Source organism: Ranitomeya variabilis, chromosome 1 (assembly GCF_051348905.1).
Source record: "Ranitomeya variabilis isolate aRanVar5 chromosome 1, aRanVar5.hap1, whole genome shotgun sequence".
NCBI lineage: Eukaryota > Metazoa > Chordata > Amphibia > Anura > Dendrobatidae > Ranitomeya > Ranitomeya variabilis.
In genome coordinates, this window is record NC_135232.1 from 207,908,665 (window position 1) to 207,936,118 (window position 27,454).

General features: G+C 42.5%; 1 protein-coding gene across 2 annotated transcripts in view; it reads left to right on the forward strand.

Moving 5' to 3' along the window:
* The window catches only part of KSR2 (kinase suppressor of ras 2), a 788,417-nt gene that overhangs the window by 611,630 nt on the left and 149,333 nt on the right, over positions 1-27,454 (forward strand). For both annotated transcript variants that reach the window (XM_077292285.1, XM_077292289.1), the window contains exons 13-14: positions 4,218-4,266; positions 7,098-7,465. In XM_077292285.1, coding sequence (XP_077148400.1) covers positions 4,218-4,266; positions 7,098-7,465 — 417 coding nt within the window. The remainder of the gene's footprint in view (positions 1-4,217; positions 4,267-7,097; positions 7,466-27,454) is intronic.

The window sequence follows — 27,454 nt, forward strand, 5'->3', positions numbered from 1 at the left end:
CGTAAAGGTTAAATAGCTGCAGATTGGCTCATTAGAGAGCATGCATTTATGATGAATACAAGAGGCATCACAGAACTTCATGGGAATGTACAGAATGAGGACATTTCTCATTGCAATGGAAAGAATGCGTCAAAGGAACATATAGACATTTTCCGTGGATTATAGCTGCTGATCAGCTTCACTTCTTATAGCAAATGTTTGACTTGCACTAAGTCACTATAAATACATGCAGTGTGTGTGTCAGGGAGATTTAGTATGTTGTAAGAGTTATGATGCTAAGGCTATGTTCACACAACTGTATTTTCGGTCTGAGTTCAATCTGTGATAAAAATACTGCCAGCACTCGGACCAATGTTATTCTATGGGGATGTTTAGATGAGTGTTTGTTTATATGGATAAATAATGCTGACTAACATAGTACAAAACCTATTTTTTTGGGTTTATATGGATCTAATGTCTGCGTGAAAAAAAACTGCATCATGCTCTAGTCTTCTGATACTCACCTACTCAATTCTGTGGGAGCGCAAAATAATCAGAGTATCACAGCTTCTAAATGTTTTTCTATCCATTCTTTGTTGGAAAATCCTTCCAGTTCTGTGAGATTCCTAGGTCGTCTTGCATGCACTGCTATTTTGAGATGTAGCAACAGAATTTCAATGCTGTTCATATGAGAGGACTGGGAGGGCCATTGGAAAACCTTCAGCTTGCGCCTTTTCAGGTAGTCTATTGTGGATTTTGATGTATGTTTAGGATCATTATCCATTTGGAGAAGTCATCCTATTTTCAACTTCAGCATTTCTACAGATGGTGTTATGCTTGCATCAAGAATCTGTTGAAATTTCATTGAATTCCTTCTTCCCTCTACTCATGAAATTGTCCTCATGCCATTGGCTGCAACACAACCCCAATACATGAATGATCCACCCCAAAGCTTAATGGTTGACAAGATGTTTTTTTCCTACAATGCCCTTTTTTCTCCACACATACGTTTGATCATTGTGGCCGAAGAGTTCTATTGTAACCTCATTGTTCCACAGGACTTGTTTCCAAAATGCATCAGGCTTGTTAAGATGTTCTTTTGCATACTTCTGATGCTGAATTTTATGGTGAGGAGGCAGGAGAGGTTTGCTTCTGGTGACTCTTCTATGAATGCCATATTTGTGCAGGTGTCTCTGAACAGTAGAACAATGTACCACAACTTCAGAGTCTGCTAACTCTTTTCGAAGGTCTTTTGCAGTCAAGCAGGGGTTCAGATTTGCCTCTCTAGCAATCCTACGACCAGCTCTCACTGAAGTTTTGCTTAGTTTTCCAGACCTTATCTTGACCTCCACTGTTCCTGTTAACTGCCATTTCTTAATTACATTTCAAACTGAGGAAAGGGCAACTTGAAAACGCTTTATGTTCTTATAGCCTTTTCCTGCTTCGTGGGCCTCCACCATTTTAATTTTTAGAGTGCTAGGATGCTGCTTAGAAGAACACATGGCTGCAATTTTTTTCGCACAAGGTTATAGGAGGGTGAGTTTTTATAAAGTTAGAAAATTTGCATCACCTGGCCTTTCCTAACAATGATGGTGAACAAGCCATAACCCTAAGGCTATGTGCACACGTTGCAGATTTCCTGCGGATCTGCAGCGTTTTTTACCGTGCAGAAATGCTGCAGATCCGCAAGTGATTTGCAGTACAATGTAAATCATTGTAAAAAAAAATGCTGTGCTAGTGGTGCGAAAAATTCCACGCGGAAACGCTGCAGATTAAAAGAATCAGATCTGTAGCGTTTTTGTACCCATTCCATTATAGAAATCCGCAGGGGTAAAAACCCATGAAATCCGGCCAAAATCCGCAGTAAATCCGTAGCAAATCCGCACAAAATCCGCATAAAAAAACGCATCAAATCCGCACCTGCGTTTTCTGCCAAGAGATGCAGAATCCGCACAAAAAATTCTAGAGGCTAATTCGCAACGTGTGCACATAGCCTAACAGGTTAATTAAGGTCTGAAACCTTGGTCAAAGTTATCAGAGCACACAAATCTCCAAGAGTGCACAAACTTTTGCATGTACCCGTTTTCCTTTTTGTAATTTTTAAAATGTAAAAAATGACTATTAGAATATTATTGGTATTTTTTGGGGATAAAATACAAATGAAATGTTTCATCATTAACTTTAGGCCTTTTTAGAGATCATTTCATCTTCTATTTGACTGTTTACAATAACAGTCATTTTGACCAGGGGTGCCCAAACTTTTACATTCTACTGTAAGGCTATGTGCACACATAGGAAGGGTCCTCTGCAGGTTCTCCCGCAGCGGATTTGATAAATCTGCAGGGGAAAACCGCTGCGGTTATCCCTGCAGATTTATCGCGGTTTGTCTTGCGGTTTCCGCTGCGGGTTTACTCTTGCACTTGTTTTACTATTGATGCTGCAAATGCAGCATCAATAGTAATGTTAAAAATAATGTAAAAAATGGCTATACTCACCCTCCGACGTCCCGATCTCCTCGGCGTTGCACACGGTGGTCCGGTTCCAAAGATGCTATGCGAGAAGGACCTTCGTGACGTCACGGTCATGTGACCGCGACATCATCGCAGGTCCTGCTCGCATAGCAACCCTGCGACCGGACGGCCGCGTGCAGCGCTGAGAGGTGAGTATATCATTATTTTTTATTTTAATTCTTTTTTTTTACACAAATATGGTTCCCAGGGCCTGGAGGAGAGTCTCCTCTCCTCCACCCCGGGTACCATCCGCACATGATCCGCTTACTTCTCGCATGGTGGGCATAGCCCCATGCGGGAAGTAAGCGGATCAATGCATTCCTATGTGTGCGGAATCGCCGCGATTCCGCACAAAGAAGTGACATGCTGCGGAAACCTTGAGCATGATCTCAGTCTATAATTCCCCTACAGATGCTCCAGTTTGGAACAAATATTCTTTACCCCTCTTTTCATGACTGTAAGGCTACTTTCACACTTCCGTCTTCTGGGCTCCATCGCAATCTGTCGTTATGGGCAAAAAACGGATCCTGCAAATGTGCTTTCAGGATGCGTTTTTTGCCCATAGACTTGTATTAGCGACGGATCGCGACGGATGAGCACACGTCGCATCCGTCGTGCGACGGATCCGTCGTGTTTTGACTGACGCGACGCACAAAAAAAGTTCAATGTAACTTTTTTTTGTGCCATTTCCGACCATGCATGCGCAGCCGAAACTCCGCGCCCTCCTCCCCGCTCATCACAATGGGCAGCAGATGCGTTGTAAAACTGCATCCGCTGCCCACGTTTTGCTAAATTTAGCACAATGTCCGTCAGGCCGACGGTTTGTGACGGCCCCGTATATGACGGAAGTGTGAAAGTAGCCTAAGAAGAAACCGAGACCACAAGTTAAAACTGTTTCCCCATTCTACCAAACCCCTCTTAATCAATTCAGAACATGAAGAACTTAAGATTATTTTTGTCTCTGCCCTTGACACGTGCCATATGCCATTTTTCTCTACCCCATGATTTTCTATAATGCACATAGGGCTATATGTCATATTAGATGGACAATGTATTTAGTGACAGCTAAATTGATGTCATGTCACAGAACAGGAAACATTAACACAGTAATGTCAATACATAGATATGTACAAATATCCTTTCTACAGAGAAACAGAGTGCGTTCTGTAGTGCCATCCATTGGGGTGGTGATCCTAGAAGGTAGAGTTGACTCTTTAGTGAGGTTAACACATGACTAGGTATATAAAGTCAAACCAGAATCTTTTCCAAAAGGAGTTCTTGCTTCTTGGCCATGCAAAAAAGATTAGGTGGCTGATTGAGAGCCCCTCAACTGAGGGACAAAGGGATTCCTTAAGGAGACCACAGTAGACATCATAGCACACAAATAAATGGATATTTTACTCAGCAATTTATTCTGAAAAATGTAATTCACTTGACAAAGTTGCATAAGAACAATTATACGAGCAGTGATGTCCTAATGGTGGTGGTCTTGTTATAGATTTGACATCTGGGTTCAGGAACTTGAAGTTCTGCCCCAGAAAATACACTTTGGAAAATGTATGAAAAGCATACACCTTAATCTACTGATATGTTCCTGCTAACGCTTTATGTTCTGACTTTAATAAGCAAATTTAGAAAATCACAAATTCTATTATGTTAATTGTCCTGTTCCCATGACATTATCCAAATCTCAGTAATTACAACTGAATTTTTTATTATCTGTTCCAGTAATGAAGGAAATCCATTACTTCAAATTGAAGTGGAGCCAACATCTGAGGTAAATAATCGCCTTGGTTCATATCTTGAGGGATCGCAAAGTTTAAGATTGTTTTTCTTTCTATATGTTACAAATTGCCGGTTTATTATAGGACATGTAGTATAATATAGATTTTTGCAAAGATGTAAGCACCATAGAACTGCCGGAGATAAGTTTGGTCTTTGTTAAATATTTGTTTTGGCATACTAGATCAATGGTAGCTGTAATGTTCTTGCTTGTAAATTACCTTGGGTCAAATTATTTAAAGCACCATTTTTAATATTTTTTCTATTTTCACCTCCAGAGTGGTATCACCTAGTATTATACTTACAGCCGTTGTCTTCAGTTCTTCTTCTTGCCGCTCCGGTCCTGTTCCACTACCTAGTGACCCCAGCTCCTGATTGATAAGAAGTCAGAGGTAATGGTCACCAGCATTCAATGAAAGAGTATGACAAACTCGTTCTGGTTCTCATAGACTTACATTGGGTAGTGACATCCAGCTTGTCCAGTAAACACTGGAGATCCGGCAGGTCACAACCTACGAAAGATGATCAGAGTGGCACCAAGAACAGCTGAAGACGGCGGCATGTAAGTATATTACTAGAGGTGGGAACATGCATTAGTGATACCACTCCGATGGAGAAATATAGAAAAATACTGGAGTGGTGCTTTAAAGGGGTGTTTCTGGGATATTTATGGCATATTGACAAAAAATACCATAGAGGTCTTACCGCTAGAAGTTGCATGTGTCTCGAGAACAGGACCATAGTCTGTTCTGGTAGGAATAGAGAAGCTCCTACAATATATGACATTTATATATAACATTTATATGCCATACATGTCCAAGATGGAACAAACGTTTTAGTGCAAAAAGTTCCTGTTACAAAGCAAACAGGCCAGACATAGCTCTGCAACAGTCCAGAATCATGTTTGGCCTTAGGCTAGGTTCACATTGCGTTAGTGGGTGGTCGTTAACGGACAGAGTTGCACGGCGAAAATGTCGCAATTAACGGCGTGCAACGGGTCCGTTAGCGCACCCATTAACAGCAATGTAAATTTCGCCTGCAGCGCATCGCTAGCGCGTGCCTTTTTCGGCTCGCGCTAGCGATGTGCCGTTCTTTTATAGCGCGCCTCGGACGCTGCTTGCAGCGTCCACGGCGCGCCCGAGGTCCGTTACCCGCTCTCGCAGATCGGGCATCTGCGAGAGCGGGGACGTTAGCGCGACCCCTGAACGTGGCCCCTACAAATACATTGCGTTAGCGCAATCCACTAGCGCTAGCGCTAAACGGATTGCCCTAACGCAATGTGAACCTAGCCTAATAGAGTTGGGTCGGACCTTTTTCATAGTAGCGCGGACCTTTCTCTCTAATATGCTGCCCATATTCAGGTGACCCCTAAGCATTAAACCTTGGATTCACATAGCATTAATAATGTTATAAGAAGAAAATAAAATGTTAGTAACTGTAGAATAGAAGAATATAAAGAGTAAAGTGTGGTTGGAGTTCGAAACAATAAATGGTCCCTCCAGAGGTTCCATATTCAGGCACTTTAAAAGCCTGATTCATCAAAGCTTTCATCCCAGAATTCTGATGTAAAAGCTTTGAAAAGACGCAAAATGTGGGTTCAACATGGAGTTTAGCCTACAGTTTGCAACTTTTGTCTTCTTTAACCGCCACTCGTCAAATTCATGGTGAGCGGTGAAATTTGCTGCTCCACAAATCTAACTCCTGCAAGAGCTGGAGTATGATGTGTGACAATGCGCACACAGATACATGTCACTTGTCCTTTTCATAAACCAGGAGTGTCTAACTCCAGCATACCTCCTCATCAAGACCTACATGAACAACGACGGTCATGATGAATCGGGCTTCTCTTGCACTGTATAAACAATGCAGTAGCTACTGTATCTCAGAACTCCTTTCTACATGTTCTTTTTTTGCCACTTAACTTCTGGCTTGTTTATTCCATGGCAGACAATATTTTACCCCCCTTAGCAATTGTATAAAGCTTTGTTATTAAATTTTTTATATATTATTTTCAAAGTTTGCAAACTCAAATACTTTTATTTTGTACCCTCCAATTTAAAACAATACAGTTGAAATCTGGCTGCTGGGGGCAATTCTGTGGTTTTATTTCTTTTCGTTTTTAGACATGACCCCCAAAATCCTTTGAAGTACTGCCAGACGTCCCAGCAGGGCACATTGCTGATCATTGTTCGAAAATTAAATATTTATTTTTGTTTTTCTTTATTTGAACAATTTCGTTCCATAAATATTAACTCCCAATGCCTGAGGAGCCCAAGATTATGATGGGAACTGAAAGGAGCACAGATGTATTTAGTGACAAATATTTAAATCCATGGGCAGAATTTAAAATGATGTGAATGTAAATGTGTAAATTAAAAAAAAATTCAGACTATACTGAGAATGTCTTCTTTTAAGGTTTTTTTTTCATTGAAGCTCCAGCACAGCCTTAATGGTGCTGTCCTCTGATCTTTGTCTACTTGGCCGCAGCAATGATTTGTTATTTACACATATGACTGCTGCAGCCAATCACTGACCTCAGTAGTGTATGGCATGAGACCGATGAGGCTAGTTATTTGCTGCTACTGTCACATGACTAGATGGCACGTCATTCCTGCAGCCAAGAAAGCAGAGACCAACAGGCGTACTGTAGTGGTGGTGCTATAGTGGAAAGGGGAGTAATTGGTGAGTTATTTTACTAATTTATCACACTATCTGCCTTTTTGACAATTTTTTGCTTTTGGAAAACCTCTTGTTTGCTTTGGATGCCTTTTTGTTAGAAAGTTCCTTTTACTGATAAGCTGTGTGCTGGTTGTTATTTATTCTTAGAATGAAGAAAGCAATGAGAAAGCAGAGGAGTCCGAAGATGACTTTGAAGAGATGAACCACTTGTTACTTTCAGCCAGGAACTTTCCCCGCAAAGCCAGCCAAACCAGCATATTTTTGCAAGAATGGGACATTCCATTTGAGCAGCTGGAAATTGGGGAGATGATTGGCAAAGGACGCTTTGGTTTAGTGTATCATGGCCGTTGGCACGGTGAAGTGGCAATTAGGCTCATTGACATCGAGCGAGATAATGAAGACCAATTGAAGGCATTTAAACGGGAGGTAATGGCTTACCGACAAACACGACATGAGAATGTGGTACTCTTCATGGGAGCCTGCATGAGCCCTCCACACTTAGCAATCATCACCAGGTAATATCCCCAAGTCATGCTTACAAATGCTGATAAAGTGTATGGTCTTGTGATGCAGCTTGTTTTATCAACATAAAATGTTCATATTGTATTGTAGCCCATATTGCTGCCACAAATACAGATTAGACAATGATCCACTGCAAGTTTTTCAGGCTGCATTGGCCATTCAGAAAATGTGCTACTAATGTAGACAATACTAGTACATGCTTAAAAGGAAGGTGCCACCAGTTTTCTTGTTTTTTTTTTTGTGAAATTAAGCTTAAAATAGTAAATAAAATGTATTAATGCAATGTTTGCACTGTTTGCAAACATTTCTATATGAAAAATATTATATATTTTCTTACAAATATATATATTTACCACTAGGGGGAGCATTTTCCGTTTTAGACCTCAAGCAGCTATAGTGAGACTTACCAGCTTTACTGTTAGCTGAAAAATTGGGGCAGTAACTGCTGACATCACCATTTCCCTCCCCTTTTGGGTGGTCTAATATCCCTGGGGCAGAATGAAGAGCAGCATCACAGGGCAGAGCCATTTTGTGTCTGACTGCCCTGTAACCTACTATCACCAGCAGTTACTGCATTAGAAGCACATCTTGTTTACAGAAGAGCAGAAGAGAGTGGGCTCAGCAGCATGGTGGACTGGAGGAAGAGTGAAGTGGTGTGTGTGTTAGTGATGTGCCGTTCGTGAACGAGCCAATGCAAAGAGTCGGCTCCCTGCTGTGAATGAAAGGAGCCGAGTCTTTTTTTTTTTTTCTTTCTTGTCTGGGCCTGGCAGCTTCTCAGATTCAGTCAGTGAAGTGTGACTGTGACTCATGTGGGAGGAGCAGACAGCAGAGAGGGAGAGTGGAGTCTGTGGACTGTAAATAAACGCCTGTGAGTTACCATGTGACCCAAATAAGGGTGCAATATTACACTGGCGTGAGTGGCTTCCTCCCTGGTATGTGACTGTGTAGGAGGAATGACAAATTGTATGTTCATCATCATCATCTGCAATGACCTGTGAGTTACCTTTTGTCCCAAATAAAGATACACTTTACTGTGGCCTCATCCATGGCATATATACATATATGGTACTAGATGGTGGCCCGATTCTAGCGCATCGGGTATTCTAGAATATGCATGTCCACGTAGTATATTGCCCAGCCACGTAGTATATTGCCCAGCCACGTAGTATATTGCCCAGTCACGTAGTATATTGCCCAGTCACGTAGTATATTGCCCAGACACGTATGTAACAGGTTAAAAAAGAGTTAAAATAAAAAATAAACATATTCTCACCTTCCGAGGGAGCCCTTGTAGTCCTGTCGCCTGTGTGCGGTGCACGCGGCAGCTTCCTGTCCCAGGGCTGGATGTGCGCAGGACCTGTGATGACGTCGCGGTCACATGACCGTGACGTCATGGAAGGTCCTTCTCGCATACCATCCTTGGCACTGGAGCCTGCCGCTTGCACTGCCGAGGAGAGGACGCAACGACGGAGGGTAAGCATAGCAGGTTTTTTTTATTATTTTTAACATTACATTTTTTTTACTATTGATGTCGCATAGGCAGCATCAATAGTAAAAAGTTGGGGACACACAGGGTTAATAGCAGCGGTTATGGAGTGCGTTAAACACGGCATAACGCGGTCCATTACCGCCGGCATTATCCCTGTGTGAGCGCTGACTGGAGGGGAGTATGAAGTGGGCACTGACTGCGGGGAGGAAGGAGCGGCCATTTTTCTGCCGGACTGTGCCGGTCGTTGATTGGTCGTGGCTGTCTGTGCGGCCTCTCCGGGGTCTGTGCGGGACAGTGGGTGGTCTGTACGGCCTGCTGGGGGGTCTGTACAGCCTCTCCGGGGGGTCTGTATGGCGTCTCCGGGGTCTGTACGGCCTGCCGGGGGTCTTTGTGTCTGTGCAGGCATCTGTCATGATCTCAATGGCAAGAGATCATAGCATCAGCATATATAGGAACTAGCTCTTGGAAGATGGAAACTGAGCTGACCATGAACTAAACCTAACGCACAACTAGCAGTGGCCGGGTAGCATGCCTACGTTGATTCTAGATGCCCAGCACCAGCCGGAGGACTAAATAAAGCTAGCAGAGGAAAATATTAGTCCTAGCTCACCTCTAGAGAAATACCCCGAAAGGAGACAGAGGCCCCCCACATGTATTGGCGGTGAATCAAGATGAAATAACAAACGTAGTATGAAAATAGGTTTAGCAAATTTGAGGTCCACTTACTACATAGCAGAAGACAGAAAGGACACTTTCATGGTCAGCTGAAAACCCTATGAAAACACCATCCAGAAATTACTTTAAAACTCTGGCATTAACTCATAACACCAGAGTGGCAATTCCTGTTCACAAGAGCTTTCCAGACACAGAAACGAAACTACAGCTGTGAACTGGAACAAAAATGCAAAAACAAACATGGACAAGAGTCCAACTTATCTAGTAGTTGTCTAGGAGCAGGAACAAGCACAGAGAGGCTTCTGATAACATTGTTGACCGGCAAGCAACTAACAGAGCAGCAAGGTTATATAGCGACTCCCACATCTTGATGGGAACAGGTGAACAGAGAAGATGAAGACACCAGTTCAATTCCACCAGTAGCCACCGGGGGAGCCCAGAATCCAAATTCACAACAGTACCCCCCCCTCAAGGAGGGGGCACCGAACCCTCACCAGAACCACCAGGGCGATCAGGATGGGCCCTATGAAAGGCACGAACCAGATCAGAGGCATGAACATCAGATGCATTCACCCAAGAATTATCCTCCTGGCCGTATCCCTTCCACTTGACCAGATACTGGAGTCTCCGTCTGGAAACACGAGAGTCTAAGATTTTCTCCACAACGTACTCCAACTCACCCTCAACCAACACCGGAGCAGGAGGCTCAACGGAAGGCACAACCGGTACCTCATACCTGCGCAATAATGACCGATGAAAAACGTTATGAATAGAAAAGGATGCAGGGAGGTCCAAACGGAAGGAAACAGGGTTAAGAATCTCCAATATCTTATACGGGCCGATGAACCGAGGCTTAAACTTAGGAGAAGAGACCCTCATAGGGACAAAACGAGAAGACAACCACACCAAGTCCCCAACACGAAGACGAGGACCAACACGACGACGGCGGTTAGCAAAAAGCTGAGTCTTCTCCTGGGACAACCTCAAATTGTCCACCACCTGCCCCCAGATCTGATGCAATCTCTCCACCACAGCATCCACTCCAGGACAATCCGAAGATTCCACCTGACCAGAGGAAAATCGAGGATGAAACCCCGAATTACAGAAAAACGGGGACACCAAAGTGGCAGAGCTGGCCCGATTATTGAGAGCGAACTCCGCCAATGGCAAAAAAGCAACCCAATCATCCTGGTCAGCAGACACAAAACACCTCAGATATGTCTCCAGGGTCTGATTAATCCGCTCGGTCTGGCCATTCGTCTGAGGATGGAAAGCGGACGAAAAAGATAAATCTATGCCCATCCTAGCACAGAATGCCCGCCAAAATCTAGACACGAATTGGGTCCCTCTGTCAGAAACGATATTCTCAGGAATACCATGCAAACGAACAACATTTTGAAAAAACAGAGGAACCAACTCGGAAGAAGAAGGCAACTTGGGCAGAGGAACCAAATGGACCATCTTAGAGAAACGGTCACACACCACCCAGATGACAGACATCTTCTGAGAAACAGGCAGATCTGAAATAAAATCCATCGAGATGTGCGTCCAAGGCCTCTTAGGAATAGGCAAGGGCAACAACAATCCACTAGCCCGAGAACAACAAGGCTTGGCCCGAGCACAAACGTCACAAGACTGCACAAAGCCTCGCACATCTCGTGACAGGGAAGGCCACCAGAAGGACCTTGCCACCAAATCCCTGGTACCAAAAATGCCAGGATGACCTGCCAACGCAGAAGAATGAACCTCAGAGATGACTCTACTGGTCCAATCATCAGGAACAAACAGTTTATCAGGTGGGCAACGATCAGGTCTATCCGCCTGAAACTCCTGCAAGGCCCGCCGCAGGTCTGGAGAAACGGCTGACAATACCACTCCATCCTTAAGGATACCTGTGGGCTCAGAGTTACCAGGCGAGTCAGGCTCAAAACTCCTAGAAAGGGCATCCGCCTTAACATTCTTAGAACCCGGTAGGTATGACACCACAAAATTAAACCGAGAGAAAAATAATGACCAGCGCGCCTGTCTAGGATTCAGGCGCCTGGCGGTCTCAAGATAAATCAAATTTTTGTGGTCAGTCAATACCACCACCTGATGTCTGGCCCCCTCAAGCCAATGGCGCCACTCCTCAAAAGCCCACTTCATGGCCAAAAGCTCCCGATTCCCAACATCATAATTCCGCTCAGCGGGCGAAAATTTACGGGAAAAGAAGGCACAAGGCCTCATCACGGAGCAGTCAGAACTTTTCTGCGACAACACTGCCCCAGCTCCGATCTCAGAAGCGTCGACCTCAACCTGAAAAGGTAGAGCAACATCAGGCTGACGCAACACAGGGGCAGAGGAAAAACGGCGCTTAAGCTCCCGAAAGGCCTCCACAGCATCAGGGGACCAATCAGCAACATCAGCACCCTTCTTAGTCAAATCGGTCAATGGCTTAGCAATATCCGAAAAACCAGCAATAAATCGACGATAAAAGTTAGCAAAGCCCAAAAATTTCTGAAGACTCTTAAGAGAAGAGGGCTGCGTCCAATCACAAATAGCTTGAACCTTGACAGGATCCATTTCAATGGAAGAGGGGGAAAAAATATATCCCAAAAAGGAAATCCTCTGCACCCCAAAAACACACTTAGAACCCTTCACACACAAAGAATTAGACCGCAAAACCTGAAAAACCCTCCTGACTTGCTGGACATGAGAGTCCCAGTCATCCGAAAAAATCAGAATATCATCCAGATACACAATCATAAATTTATCCAAATAATCGCGAAAAATATCATGCATAAAGGACTGGAAAACTGACGGAGCATTTGAAAGACCAAAGGGCATCACTAAATACTCAAAGTGGCCCTCGGGCGTATTAAATGCGGTTTTCCACTCATCCCCCTGCCTGATTCGCACCAAATTATACGCCCCACGAAGGTCAATCTTAGAGAACCACTTGGCCCCCTTTATGCGAGCAAACAAATCAGTCAGCAACGGCAATGGGTATTGATATTTAACAGTGATTTTATTCAAAAGCCGATAATCAATACATGGTCTCAAAGAGCCGTCTTTTTTTGACACAAAGAAAAAACCGGCTCCTAAGGGAGATGACGATGGACGAATATGTCCCTTTTCCAAGGACTCCTTTATATATTCACGCATAGCAGCATGTTCAGGCACAGAAAGATTAAATAAACGACCCTTTGGGTATTTACTACCCGGGATTAAATCTATGGCACAATCGCACTCTCGGTGCGGAGGTAACGAACCAAGCTTGGATTCTTCAAAGACGTCACGATAGTCAGACAGGAACTCAGGAATTTCAGAGGGAATAGATGATGAAATGGAAACCACAGGTACATCCCCATGAGCCCCCTTACATCCCCAGCTCAACACAGACATAGCTTTCCAGTCGAGGACTGGGTTGTGAGATTGCAGCCAAGGCAATCCTAGCACCAAATCATCATGTAGATTATATAGCACCAGAAAGCGAATAATCTCCTGGTGATCCGGATTAATACGCATAGTTACTTGTGTCCAGTATTGTGGTTTATTATTAGCCAATGGGGTGGAGTCAATCCCCTTCAGAGGAATAGGAGTCTCCAAAGGCTCTAAATCATACCCACAGCGTTTGGCAAAGGACCAATCCATAAGACTCAAAGCGGCGCCAGAGTCGACATAGGCGTCCGTGGTAATAGATGACAAAGAGCAAATCAGGGTCACAGATAGAATAAACTTAGACGGTAAGGTGCAAATGGAAACAGATTTACCAAGTTTTTTAGTGCGCTTAGAGCATGCTGATATAACATGAGTAGAATCACCACAATAGAAACACAACCCATTTTTCCGTCTAAAATTCTGCCGCTCGCTTCGGGACAGAATTCTATCACACTGCATACTCTCTGGCGATTTCTCAGTGGACACCGCCAGATGGTGCACTGGTTTGCGCTCCCACAAACGCCTATCAATCTGAATAGCCATTGTCATGGACTCATTCAGACCCGCAGGCACAGGGAACCCCACCATTACATCCTTAATGGCATCAGAGAGACCCTCTCTGAAAGTCGCCGCCAGGGCGCACTCATTCCACTGAGTAAGCACAGACCATTTACGGAATCTTTGGCAGTAAATTTCCGCTTCATCTTGCCCCTGAGATAGGGACATCAAAGTTTTTTCTGCCTGAAGCTCCAAATGAGGTTCGTCATAAAGCAACCCCAAGGCCAGAAAAAACGCATCCACACTGAGCAACGCAGGATCCCCTGGTGTCAATGAAAAAGCCCAGTCTTGAGGGTCGCCCCGGAGCAAGGAAATCACAATCCTGACCTGCTGTGCAGGATCTCCGGCAGAGCGAGATTTCAGGGACAAAAATAATTTGCAATTATTTCGAAAATTCTGAAACCCAGATCTATTCCCCGAGAAAAATTCCGGCAAAGGAATTCTCGGCTCAGATACAGGTGCATGACAAACAAAATCTTGCAAATTTTGTACCTTCGTGGCGAGATTATTCAAACCTGCAGTTACACTCTGAAGATCCATTACAAACAGGTGGACACAGAGCCATTCAAAGGAGAAAAAAAAAAAAAAAAAAAAAAAAAAATTTCAGCAGACTACTTATTTCTCTCCTTTCTCAGCCAAGGATTTTAACCCTTTAGTGGGCCGGTCAAACTGTCATGATCTCAATGGCAAGAGATCATAGCATCAGCATATATAGGAACTAGCTCTTGGAAGATGGAAACTGAGCTGACCATGAACTAAACCTAACGCACAACTAGCAGTGGCCGGGTAGCATGCCTACGTTGATTCTAGATGCCCAGCACCAGCCGGAGGACTAAATAAAGCTAGCAGAGGAAAATATTAGTCCTAGCTCACCTCTAGAGAAATACCCCGAAAGGAGACAGAGGCCCCCCACATGTATTGGCGGTGAATCAAGATGAAATAACAAACGTAGTATGAAAATAGGTTTAGCAAATTTGAGGTCCACTTACTACATAGCAGAAGACAGAAAGGACACTTTCATGGTCAGCTGAAAACCCTATGAAAACACCATCCAGAAATTACTTTAAAACTCTGGCATTAACTCATAACACCAGAGTGGCAATTCCTGTTCACAAGAGCTTTCCAGACACAGAAACGAAACTACAGCTGTGAACTGGAACAAAAATGCAAAAACAAACATGGACAAGAGTCCAACTTATCTAGTAGTTGTCTAGGAGCAGGAACAAGCACAGAGAGGCTTCTGATAACATTGTTGACCGGCAAGCAACTAACAGAGCAGCAAGGTTATATAGCGACTCCCACATCTTGATGGGAACAGGTGAACAGAGAAGATGAAGACACCAGTTCAATTCCACCAGTAGCCACCGGGGGAGCCCAGAATCCAAATTCACAACAGGCATCGTCCGATGGGACTACAAGTCCCATCGGACGATGCCTACTACACTGACAGTGATTGACACATTAGCCAATGATGGGACAGTAGTAGTCCCATGATCCGGCTAATGTGTTGAATATAAAAAAAAAATACTCCATACATGTTACATACATGCTACATACATACATACTACATTCATACTCCATACATACATACTACATACATACTACATACATTACATACATGACATACATATAGACATACAGTACATATAACATAGAGTATATACTCACCGTTACTTGTCACTTTGTTCCCCGAAGCCAGTGTCATCTGTAAAAAATATGAAAAAAACAAACAACCAATATACTACCTGTCCGCAGAAATCCACGAGTGTCCCACGACGATCTCCCGTGGAGAGCAGCAGCATCAGATAAAAAACCGCATCCGGCAGGAAAAACCGGATCCTGCGGAAAAAAAACGAATCCGGCGACAAAAAACGGATCTGACGGAAAAAAACGGATCCGGCAGGAAAAAAATGGATCAGGCGGAAAAAAAATGGATCCGGCGGAAAAAAACGGATCCGGTGGGAAAAAATGGATCCAGCTGAAAAAAACGGATCTGGCGGGAAAAAACGGATCCGGCGGAAAAAAACGGATCCGGCGGGAGAAAAACGGATCTGGCGGGAAAAAAACGGATCCGGTGGAAAAACGGATCCGGTGGAAAAAACGGATCTGGCGGAAAAAAACAGATCCGGTGGAAAAAACGGATCCGGCGGAAAAAAATGGATCCGGCGGAAAAAAACATCTGCCGGAAAAAAAAAACAGCATGCGCTGCCAAAAAAAAAAAAAAAAAAAGAGAAAAAAACGGCGTTGGCTCCCATGCAATTTTCTGCGCCAGACGGGGAAAGCCGACGGCCGGGGGCCAATATCTGTAGCCTGCTATGAATATCAGCCCGCAGCTGTCTGCGTAGCCTTTACTGGCTATTAAAATAGGGGGACCGCAAAAAAAAAAAATTACGTGGGGTCCCCCTATATTTTATAGCCAGAAAGGCTACGCAGACAGCTGCGGGCTGATATTCATAGCCTAGAGAGGGGCCATGGATATTGCCCCCCCCCCGGCTACAAATACCAGTCCGCAGCCGCCCCGGAAATGGTGCATTTGTAAGATGCGCCAATTCCGGCACTTAGCCCCTCTCTTCCCACTCCCGTGTAGCGGTGGGATATGGGGTAATAAGGGGTTAATGTCACCTTGCTATTGTAAGGTGACATTAAGCAGGGTTAATAACGGAGAGGCGTCAATAAGACGCCTATTCGTTATTAATCCAATAGTAAGAAAGGGTTAATAAAACACGCACACATTAGGAAAAAGTATTTTAATATTCTTCATTTCACCATACTTACCATACTTCAGCGCCTGCAAAAAACGTAAAATAATAAACCGTATACTACCTGTCCGCCGTAGTCCAATTAATAACGAGTGTCCCACGACGATCTCCCCTATAGAACAGTGACATCGGGTGATGTCACTGCTCTATAGGACCCTCAGTGACACACTGACAGGAGACAATGGCTCCTGCAGTGCATCACTGAGAGGTTACCTTAGGACAAAGTCTCACTTTATGACAATTGCTGCCTGGGAAAATTTATCATACAGCAATGGCATAAAGTGAGACTAGGGACTTTTTTTTTTTTTTTTACAGCGGTGGAGGAATACAGTGGTGGAAGGATACCTTCCTGCCGTCATTGTGTCCCTGAGCCCCTGGAGAGCAGTCGCTTTATCTGATGCTGCTGCTCTCCATGGGAGATCGTTATGGGACACTCGTGGATTTCTGCGGACAGGGAGTATATTGGTTGTTTGTTTTTTTCATATTTTTTACAGATGACACTGGCTTCGGGGAACAAAATGACAAGTAATGGTGAGTATGAAATCTGTTTAATGTACTGTATGTCTATATGTATGTCATGTATGTAATGTATGAATGTACTGTATGGAGTATGTAGCATGTATGTAGGTAGCATGTATGTAGGTAGCATGTATGTAGGTAGCATGTATGTAGCATGTATGTATGTAGCATGTATGTAGCATGTATGTATGTAGTATGTATGCAGCATGTATGTATGCAGCATGTATGTATGCAGCATGTATGTATGTAGCATGTATGTATGTAGCATGCATGTATGTATGTAGCATGTATGTATGTAGCATGTATGTAGCATGTATGTATGGAGTATTTTTTTTTTTTATTATTCAACACATTAGCCAGATGATGGGACTACTACTGTCCCATCATTGGCTAATGTGTCAATCACTGTCAGTGTAGCAGGCATCGTCTGATGGGACTTGTAGTCCCATCGGACGATGCTTGCACACACGCATAGAGACCCCCCCATGCCGCACAGAGAGGGAGAGCGACACAGGGGGAGAGTGCAGCTTACCGGAGATCTCCGGGACTGTGTGTGAGGAGGCGGAGACAGAGCAGGAGAACTGGAGAAGCACCCAGGGAGGGCAGCATGTGAGAGCAGAGGATGTCTGCTCAGAACGTGCAGTGCCTGGAGTACAGAGGAGCAGGGAGGTAAATCACCCGCACTCCCCACTCTCCTGGCTCCAGTCAGCGCTTCTGTCCTGCAGCGATAGAGAGCAAGTGGAGCTGGGCAGATAGCACTGAGCTATAGTAAAATGGCTGCTAGTCACACCTACAGCAGTGAGTTGTGCAGCCCACAGAGGCGTGCCCAGCTCACTGCTAATGTGGCTGCAATGTTGGAGATAGGGTCTGCGGCGGTCTATTATCTCCTATGTCCATGGGGTGCCGTAAAATGACACTGCTAGTGTCGTGCTACTGCTGTGAAACCAAGATGTCAGCCCCCAGCTCCTTCTTTCTACTGGTATAACACACGAAATCTGTTTTATATGCATTCAAATCTTGGTTATAACAGCATGTTATGCTACATTACATTGATTAATGAATGATCTACAAACGCGGTACCTTACCTTTAAATCAATATCCCCCCTCCATTATACAAGGGGTGATATATCAGTGGACTTCCTATAATTTGGGCCTTATTCATTTAACACAACAATCTGTCCTATAAGTGTTGTGGCTTTGCACTTTCAGTATTTTTCATAGACTTAATGGAGAGTGGAGTATACAAGAACAACCACTTCTGAATTAACTGGTTGAGAGGTGTCATAATATTCCATCTTGAGGGTCTCACGGGGTAATCAAATATTTATGGCAAGTCCTGATGATATTCCATTGATGAGAATACTCTTTAAAAGCTATGGCCATCTTTGCAAAGACTTTTTATTGCTCCAATGCTGTGTATGCACTTACCTATCTTACCATTTTTTTTTCTATACGGAACTATTCATATTATTCCTTTTCTTTCTGCTCCTCTCATTTGCTGATCACATATGATTGAAGAAGAGGCAGATGGAGGAACATAGGTTTGCATAAGAGCTTTGTAGAGAAAACATCTTTGAGTCAAGTTTATTTGCAAAGTTGATATTTATTCTCTGTTTGAATTGGACCATGGCTACAATATATAATGTTATCTTTTTTTTTAAATTGGTCCCTTGGAGATTGAAGTGGTCTCTGTTAATTCACTAAGCATTTCATCTGAGTTCCCCTTGCTAACCAGACATCTGTTCTGCATTCATACATGTTGGATATACCCTTTCTCCTGAGAGTTCCTCTGTCACAGTGAATGATTTAGGCATTTTAGTAGGTAAATAACGCTATAGTTTACCTACATTTATCTATAATTTAAGATGATTGCCATTAATTCTTAAAACCCCTGATGAGGACTGCCAGTCCTCTCTTAGCTTTGAGTTAAAATTGTCTTTCCATCCTTACTTGTATCCTAATTATTGTAGTATGTAAACAAATACCCACCAAGTGACCCACACATTGCCTTTGATGCTGTTCTCCTGAGAGCGGAATATAATGATAATTACTGTATTCATATCCTCGTGTATTTTTATGATTAAGGCACAATTATAGTAAGTACTCTGTGTTAACTTTATGGACTTCATTTTATACTAAAGCTAATTTTTATGCATTTTCTAGCAAATATGTTTAAGAGATAACAGTGGTTCAGATGGATCATTATAATAGGATTGGGAATTCTTGTCCATATTTATGAAGCGTTTCTGTACAGGAGATATTTATACAGGACAGCAGTTAGCAGAAATATATCACTAGGGGCAATTACACAAATGCAAATCACCGGAAAGAGCTTTATCGTCGCCATAAACTTCAGAGAGTGTCATAAGTTCTGTATGGGGAAACTGAAGGGACAACCTGTGTGAATGCCCAAAAGTGGAGTTCAGTGCGGTTGTCACTCCGTCTTCAGTGTAGACATGGGAGATGAGCACACTGTGATCTATTCACTCACAATGTGTAATGGTACAGAAAGAGTTATGGGGTCATAAAAAGTATTGTACACTTAATATAAGAAAAATAATTTGTAGTGTCATACATATCTGTTATCTTTTTGTGACATTTACCCAAGAGAGTCATAATCCCATTAGTTGATGAATTGGAAAAATGTCCCAATTCCTCCGTGAATGCTGAACGTATGCTGGACTGGGACTTGCCTCTGAAACTTTCCCTGTGGGTAATGCCTTAGAAAGTAAGGCCTGATCAAAGGCACACATCAAGAGTCGCTCTCATTCTGCTGAACACAGCAGTAACATAGTAACATAGTTAGTAAGGCTGAAAAAAGACATTTGTCCATCCAGTTCAGCCTATATTCCATCATAATAAATCCCCAGATCTACGTCCTTCTACAGAACCTAATAATTGTATGATACAATATTGTTCTGCTCCAGGAAGACATCCAGGCCTCTCTTGAACCCCTCGACTGAGTTCGCCATCACCACCTCCTCAGGCAAGCAATTCCAGATTCTCACTGCCCTAACAGTAAAGAATCCTCCTCTATGTTGGTGGAAAAACCTTCTCTCCTCCAGACGCAAAGAATGCCCCCTTGTGCCCGTCACCTTCCTTGGTATAAACAGATCCTCAGAGAGATATTTCTATTGTCCCCTTATATACTTATACACAGTTATTAGTTCAGCCCCTCAGTCGTCTTTTTTCTAGACTAAATAATCCTAATTTCCCTAATCTATCTGGGTATTGTAGTTCTCCCATCCCCTTTATTAATTTTGTTGCCCTCCTTTGTACTCGCTCTAGTTCCATTATATCCTTCCTGAGCACCGGTGCCCAAAACTGGACACAGTACTCCATGTGCGGTCTAACCAGGGATTTGTACAGAGGCAGTATAATGCTCTCATCATGTGTATCCAGACCTCTTTTAATGCACCCCATGATCCTCTTTGCCTTGGCAGCTGCTGCCTGGCACTGGCTGCTCCAGGTAAGTTTATCATTAACTAGGATCCCCAAGTCCTTCTCCCTGTCAGATTTACCCAGTGGTTTCCCGTTCAGTGTGTAATGGTGATATTGATTCCTTCTTCCGATGTGTATAACCTTACATTTATCATTGTTAAACCTCATCTGCCACCTTTCAGCCCAAGTTTCCAACTTATCCAGATCCATCTGTAGCAGAATACTATCTTCTCTTGTATTAACTGCTTTACATAGTTTTGTATCATCTGCAAATATCAATATTTTACTGTGTAAACCTTCTACCAGATCATTAATGAATATGTTGAAGAGATTAGGTCCCAATACCGACCCCTGCAGTACCCCACTTGTCACAGCGACCCATTTAGAGACTATACCATTTATAACCACCCTCTGCTTTCTATCACTAAGCCAGTTACTAACCAATTTACACACATTTTCCCCCAGACCAAGCATTCTCATTTTGTGTACCAACCTCTTGTGCGGCACGGTATCAAACGCTTTGGAAAAATCGAGATATACCACGTCCAATGACTCACCGTGGTCCAGCCTATAGCTTACCTCTTCATAAAAACTGATTAGATTGGTTTGACAGGAGCGATTTATCATAAACCCATGCTGATATGGAGTTAAACAGTTATTCTCATTGAGATAATCCAGAATAACATCCTTCAGAAACCCTTCAAATATTTTACCAACAGTAGAGGTTAGACTTACTGGCCTATAATTTCCAGGTTCACTTTTAGAGCTCTTTTTGAATATTGGCACCACATTTGCTATGCGCCAGTCCTGCGGAACAGACCCCGTCGCTATAGAGTCCCTAAAAATAAGAAATAATGGTTTATCTATTACATTACTTAGTTCTCTTAGTACTCGTGGGTGTATGCCATCCGGACCCGGAGATTTATCTATTTTAATCTTATTTAGCCGGCTTCGCACCTCTTCTTGGGTTAGATTGGTGACCCTTAATATAGGGTTTTCATTGTTTCTTGGGATTTCACCTAGCATTTCATTTTTCAGTGACATTCCCATGGCAGTTGTTTTTTTGGACACAAAATCTGTAAAGAATCAACCAGACTGACAGTTCCCCAAAGAAATGTCAGATCTTTTATGTCATAGAAGAAGCAAACATATATGACCATGGTCTGAGAATTATAGATCACATATGTTAAATCTATCTTGCTATGTTGCTATCTATCTATGCTTGACTTTTCTTCTGGGTTTAATCATTGAGCGCATCACCTAGAAACATCTGGAGACATCTTATCATTTTTACATTAAAATTATATCTACAACATTGGAATATTTCTGTAATTCAAATGAATGTACCTTTTATAGCGTTATAAATCTTGCTGACTGTCAAATTAATAGAGCTCTGCTGCAGTTATTTTGCCGGTACATCATATTCGTGGGACTCAACTGGCCAATGAAAGTGTCGTTGTGTTTTTGCCTGGTGATGCCAACTTCTGTGCTCATGGTGCCACTAACTGTATATACCTTATTAAGACTGATTTGTCAAGAATATCTACCAATTATCCTAAAGTGATACCATTAAAGAGTTGGTCCGGCGCCTAAAATGTCCTTTCCTAATGTCTATCTTTACACTCTAACCACTTTTGTAATTAGCTTTATTATAAAATATTGTACACTTATCCCTATCTAGCTAATACTTGGGTACAGCGCTTGTGTCACTCACTGCTTCTATCCCTGCCCCTTGATGACCTCTTTTTTCACAGTTAGAAAATGCGAAGAAGATGGATCAGAGTGCCAGCGCTGCACTCACCTCTCCCGCAGCTTCTATCACTATGGATTCAGGACATTTTCAGAGAGAGTTGATGCCAGAAACTTTAGTATTTAACGGCAGCACTGCCCTCTGATGTACTGTTTTGTTCCAGGAGGGGTGATAGAGGCTGCAGGGAAGAGAGTGCAGCCCCAGCCTCCTGTGACAACCCGTTTGAGACTCATCTCAAAGGTAACATCACAGGAAATGCAGTGAAAAACACATTTAGGATTAGCTAGATAGGAAGTATAGGGAATTTTATAATAAAGATAATTACAAAAGTAGTTAAGGTGTAAACATAGTGTGAGACAGTGACTGGTGTCATTATGAATGGCTGGTATGTGTCGCAGAGACAGAGGTTGTCCTCTGCGCTGTAAGCCCGAAATGTTGTTGTTCTGGGACTTGTAGTTCCACAAGTGTTTGTTTAGTTATAAGGGGGGCTTACAGGGTTAGTTGGAGAGCTGGGCGGGACTGACTAACCACACATACACCGCCCACTTATGAGGGTGGTTACAGCTACATAATGTGACCAGGGTTTGAGTCACATGTTCAGAGTGTATGGACCTGAATAGTCAGAGGGTAAGGTCCTGAATGGCCTATGTTGGAAGATCCTGGGTGTGGGATCGGATTCCTGGAAAGCACATGGTGAGGCCATGGACCTGAAGGCCTGTGTGTTGGAAGTTCCAAGGAGTGGACATCCTGAATAGCACGTGGAAAGGCTGTATGTGCAGAGTCTGTGACGGCACTGCGTATTCCTTCTCCGGGTCTGGACTGTCTGGAGTGCCCTGGTCACAATGACAATGATCCCAGTAAGGCAGCTTTTCCCTGGAGAGAGGACTGACAGGAGTCAGTTTGTGGAGTAGCAGCTCCTGCAAGGTAACTCCAGATAAAGGGGGTTAAGTGCCTATGATGTTCCATGGATGTTTATGAACTGTGCGGTCACCCATGGTAACTGGACGAAGTGAGAAGTCCGGCGTGTTTAGTGACTGTGAGTTGAAGTCATATAAAATGTGATGTAATGGACTTTATGTTTTGCGGTTTATGAGTCTAAATAAACCGGAATAGACTGTTTATGTGAGAAACCGTGCCTGTGTGCTTTAATCCCGTTGCCAAGCGAGTGTCCCCCAACAAACTCAGGGAGCGCTATCTCACAATAAGTATTAAGAACGGACATTTTACGTACTGGACCACCCTTGTAAGCACCATCCTTAGAAAGGACCTTTTTAATATTCATACACCTCCCTGCATGATGACACTCAAGATTTATGAAGTATTGACTAAACACAGCTACCTAGTTCTATGTGTTGACAGCAGGTTTATATCAATCAATGAATAGAAGAAGACTTTTTACAGTGTGACCATTATCTTAATATATTTTTTATAAATCAAACATAGACCTGAAAATAAGCAATTTTGTAATTTATCTTATTAGAGAAATCTGCTTCTTTCTCCTCCTGGAGTGATTTTTCATCCTCAGTTGATGGGTAAAATATGTATTCACTGAAGACAGATTTTTGTATTCTTGAGATAGGAGATGACAGTTGTTTTTTTAAAAATAGAGGCAGACAGACATTTTACTACAAGTTCTCTTGAAACCACAGTTACAATTTTTCATAGAACTTTATGTGCACCAACTGCCCTCTTCTATTTCAGTAGTGGGAAAATCTATATTCATTGAAGACACATTTTATCCGAGAATTGAGCATTTTGAGATTGAATGATCAGTTTAGGAAGAGACAGAAGTATATTTCTCAAATAAGATGTATTACACATTTTTTTTATGTGTACTATTGCATTATGATTAAAAAAATCTAAACATTTACTCTTTAAAGCACAGGTGTACAACTTGTGGCTCATGGGACACATGCGGACTGCAACAACTTTCTTTACAGCCCTCAGCCATCTTTAGTGCTCACATATTTGGGACTTCTTTCTTGTTACTAAAGAGTGGAAAATATGTCTGTGCATGAATGTGTCTCTCTCCATCAAAGTTTATGAATGAAGTGAAATGCTTGGCTGCTTATGTAACGCTCACATAGAACAATGGACATATTGTGGATATTATGTATGGTCATACTATCAAAAACATAGTAAAACATAACTTTTATAATTCCATAAAATAAAAATCTATGTATAATATACATATGTATATACCGTGTATATACACTGCTCAAAAAATAAAGGGAACATTTAAACAACACAATGTAACTCCAAGTCAATCACACTTTTGTAAAATCAACCTGCCCAGTTACAAAGCAACACCTATTGTGAATCAATGTATCCTGCTGTTGTGCATCTGGACCAGACAAGAGGTAGAAATTATAGGCAATTTGCCAGACAACCCCTATAAAGTTGTGGTTCTGCAAGGGGTGACCACAGACAATTTCTCTGTTTTCATCTTTTTTGACTGTTGTTTTGGTCACTTTTGCATTTTATCATTGCTCTTACACCTAGAGGTCCAGTACAGTAGCATGAGTAAGTGTCTACAACCCACAGAAGTTGCTTAGGCAGTGCAGCTCATCCATGATGGCACATTAATGTGAGCTGTGGCAAGAATGTTAGCTGTGTCTGTCATCACAGTGTCCAGAGCATCGAGCAGATTCCAGGAGACAGGCCAGTACACCAGGAGACGTGGAGGGGGCCGTAGGAGGGCAATAACCCAGCAGCAGGACCACTACCTCCTCCTTTATGCAAGAGGAACAGGAGGAGCAGTGCAAAATCATCTCCAGCAGGCCACTAACATCCATGTGTCAAATTGTTAGAAACAGGCTGCATGAGGGTGGTATGAGGTCCCGATGTCCACAAGCAGGTGTTGTGCTTACAGCCCAACACTGTCCAGGGCAATTGGCATTTGCCAGAGGACACCAAGATTGGCAGATTCGACATTGGCGCCATGTGCTCTTCACAGATGAGAGCAGGTTCACACTGAGCACATGTGACAGACGTGACAGAGTCTGGAGATGCTGTGGGGAATGTCCTGCTGCCTGCAACATCCTCCAGCATGACCGGTTTGGCAGTGGGTCAGTAATAGTGTGGTGAGGAATTTCTTTTGAGGGCCGCACAGCCCTCCATGTGCTCGCAAGAGGTAGCCTGACTGCCATTGCGTACCGTGATGAGACCCATTGTGAGACCATATGCAGGTGCAGTGTGCCCTGGGTTCCTTCTGATGCATGACAATTCTAGGCCTCATGTGGCTGAAGTGTGTCAGCAATTCCTGCATAATGAAGGCATTGGTGCTATGGACTGACCTGCCTGTTCCCCAGACCTAAATCTAATCGACCACATCTGGGACATCATATCTCGTTCCATCCACCAACGCCACATTGCACCACAGACTGTCCAGTAGTTGAGTGATGCATTAATCAAGAGAATATCGGCCATCACAACAGGACTACTACCAGGTGTTGTAGGGAGGTCATACAAGCACACATGGAGGCCACATACACTACTAAGCATCATTTCCTTGTCTTGAGGCATTTCCACTGAAATTGGATCAGCCTGTAGTTTGATTTTCCACTTTGATTTTGAGTATCATTTAAAATCCAGACCTCGAAGGGATGTTAGTTTTGAATTGCATTGATCATTTTTATGTTTTATTGCAATCTCAATGCATTCCACTATGTAATGAATAAAGATTTGCAACTGGAATATTATTATTTGTACAGGGTGGGCCATTTATATGGATACACCTAAATAAAATGGGAATAGTTGGTGATATCAACTTCCTGTTTGTGGCACATTAGTATATGTGAGGGGGGAAACTTTTCAAGATGAGTGGTGACCATGGCGGCCATTTTGAAGTCGCCCATTTTGTTGTTGCTATCAGTGTTGCTTGTATTGCTATCAGAAATTTACAGTTCTTCTGATTCGCTATGTCGTTTACTTGATGTGCAGGGCATTGCAGTAGCTTAGATGGTTACCATGGTTACCTCCATGGTCATGACCACTAACATCTAACTACCTAACTGTCACTATTTGAGTGGTTGTAACCAGGGAATATTCCTTTAACAAAGTTTAAAGATTTCAGTTTATTAGCCATCTCTAGTTTATAGCAACAAAACAAAATAAAGCAACTGCTCAGAACAAGCAAACTGATTGTGTGGGTTTTACTTTAAGTGAAAAATAGCAGTAGACATACATTTTAATGTTGCCTCCATTGCAGCTAATAGAAATACTTTTCAATACTTTCGCAATAGAATTTCTGAATTACACACTCAATTTTCCATTACATAAATTCCTACGTCTGGTGTCGAAGGCACATAAATAGTTAATCAAAAACCATGGGTCTATTTCTATGTGTCACTGCCTTTCCTCATTGAGATTAATGTAAATCATCTAGGTCTCATTAGATGCTAAACTATTATGGGATGCCGGCTCGAAGCGTATAGGCCAGTATATACCAATATATGTAAACTACTTGCATCCCGAATATGAAGATTTGATGGCTCCCCACAGCTAATATTTATAAATAGTATCGTAAATCATAGCACCTTTCAGTCATCAGCTCTTGGCAAATTTGAAATCCCATTCATATTTATTGAAGGCTTCTTAATGAAAGTAGATGGGCTTCTCTGAAGACCCCCATAAATCTTGATAGATTAAGGCATGGCCATTGATTGATACCATTTTATGGAAAGTTTTTGTAGGTGACCTAGAAAAGTGATTCCTAACCATATTACAGTGTTGAAATCTCTAAAAGTGCATCCATTTTGGTGAATATGTGCTCTTATCTATATTTCAGGAAAACGTAATGTAGTTGTGGTTAAAAATGTTAGAAATCTGTCTTCTTAACTAGGAGTTCCAGGATTCAAGGCTGAGAAACAGTGACCTAAAGGATGGGAGAATATACACCCAGTGTTTATGGAAGGGAATAATAGAATCACTTTTGGAACGAAATAAAATAAACTATATTTATATTTTTTAATTCATCATATTGAGAGTAAATGGGAGGATCAATCATGTAGGCAGATCACAATTGGAAAGACAGTGCCTCACTAAATGGCAATTTAGGGCAGTACAGTGCCAAAGGGACATACAATGTACAGATGTCAGCAATACCCAAAAAAAGGTAAAGATAAATAAATTTCAAAATTGCAAAAAGAATAAAACATCACAAACAACATGGAACACACTACTAGAGCAATATTGTATGTTACAAAGAAATTATATAATTTTGCCATAGTCAAGTTTTTACTTTTGGATAATTAGACAGATAATAATAGATAGATGGATCTTGTTACTATATGGAGAATTATATGATGTTTTATTGTTTATAAGAAATCAGTTAAATTCTGGTCAGCAGCACTCATAGCTTGGAGACAGT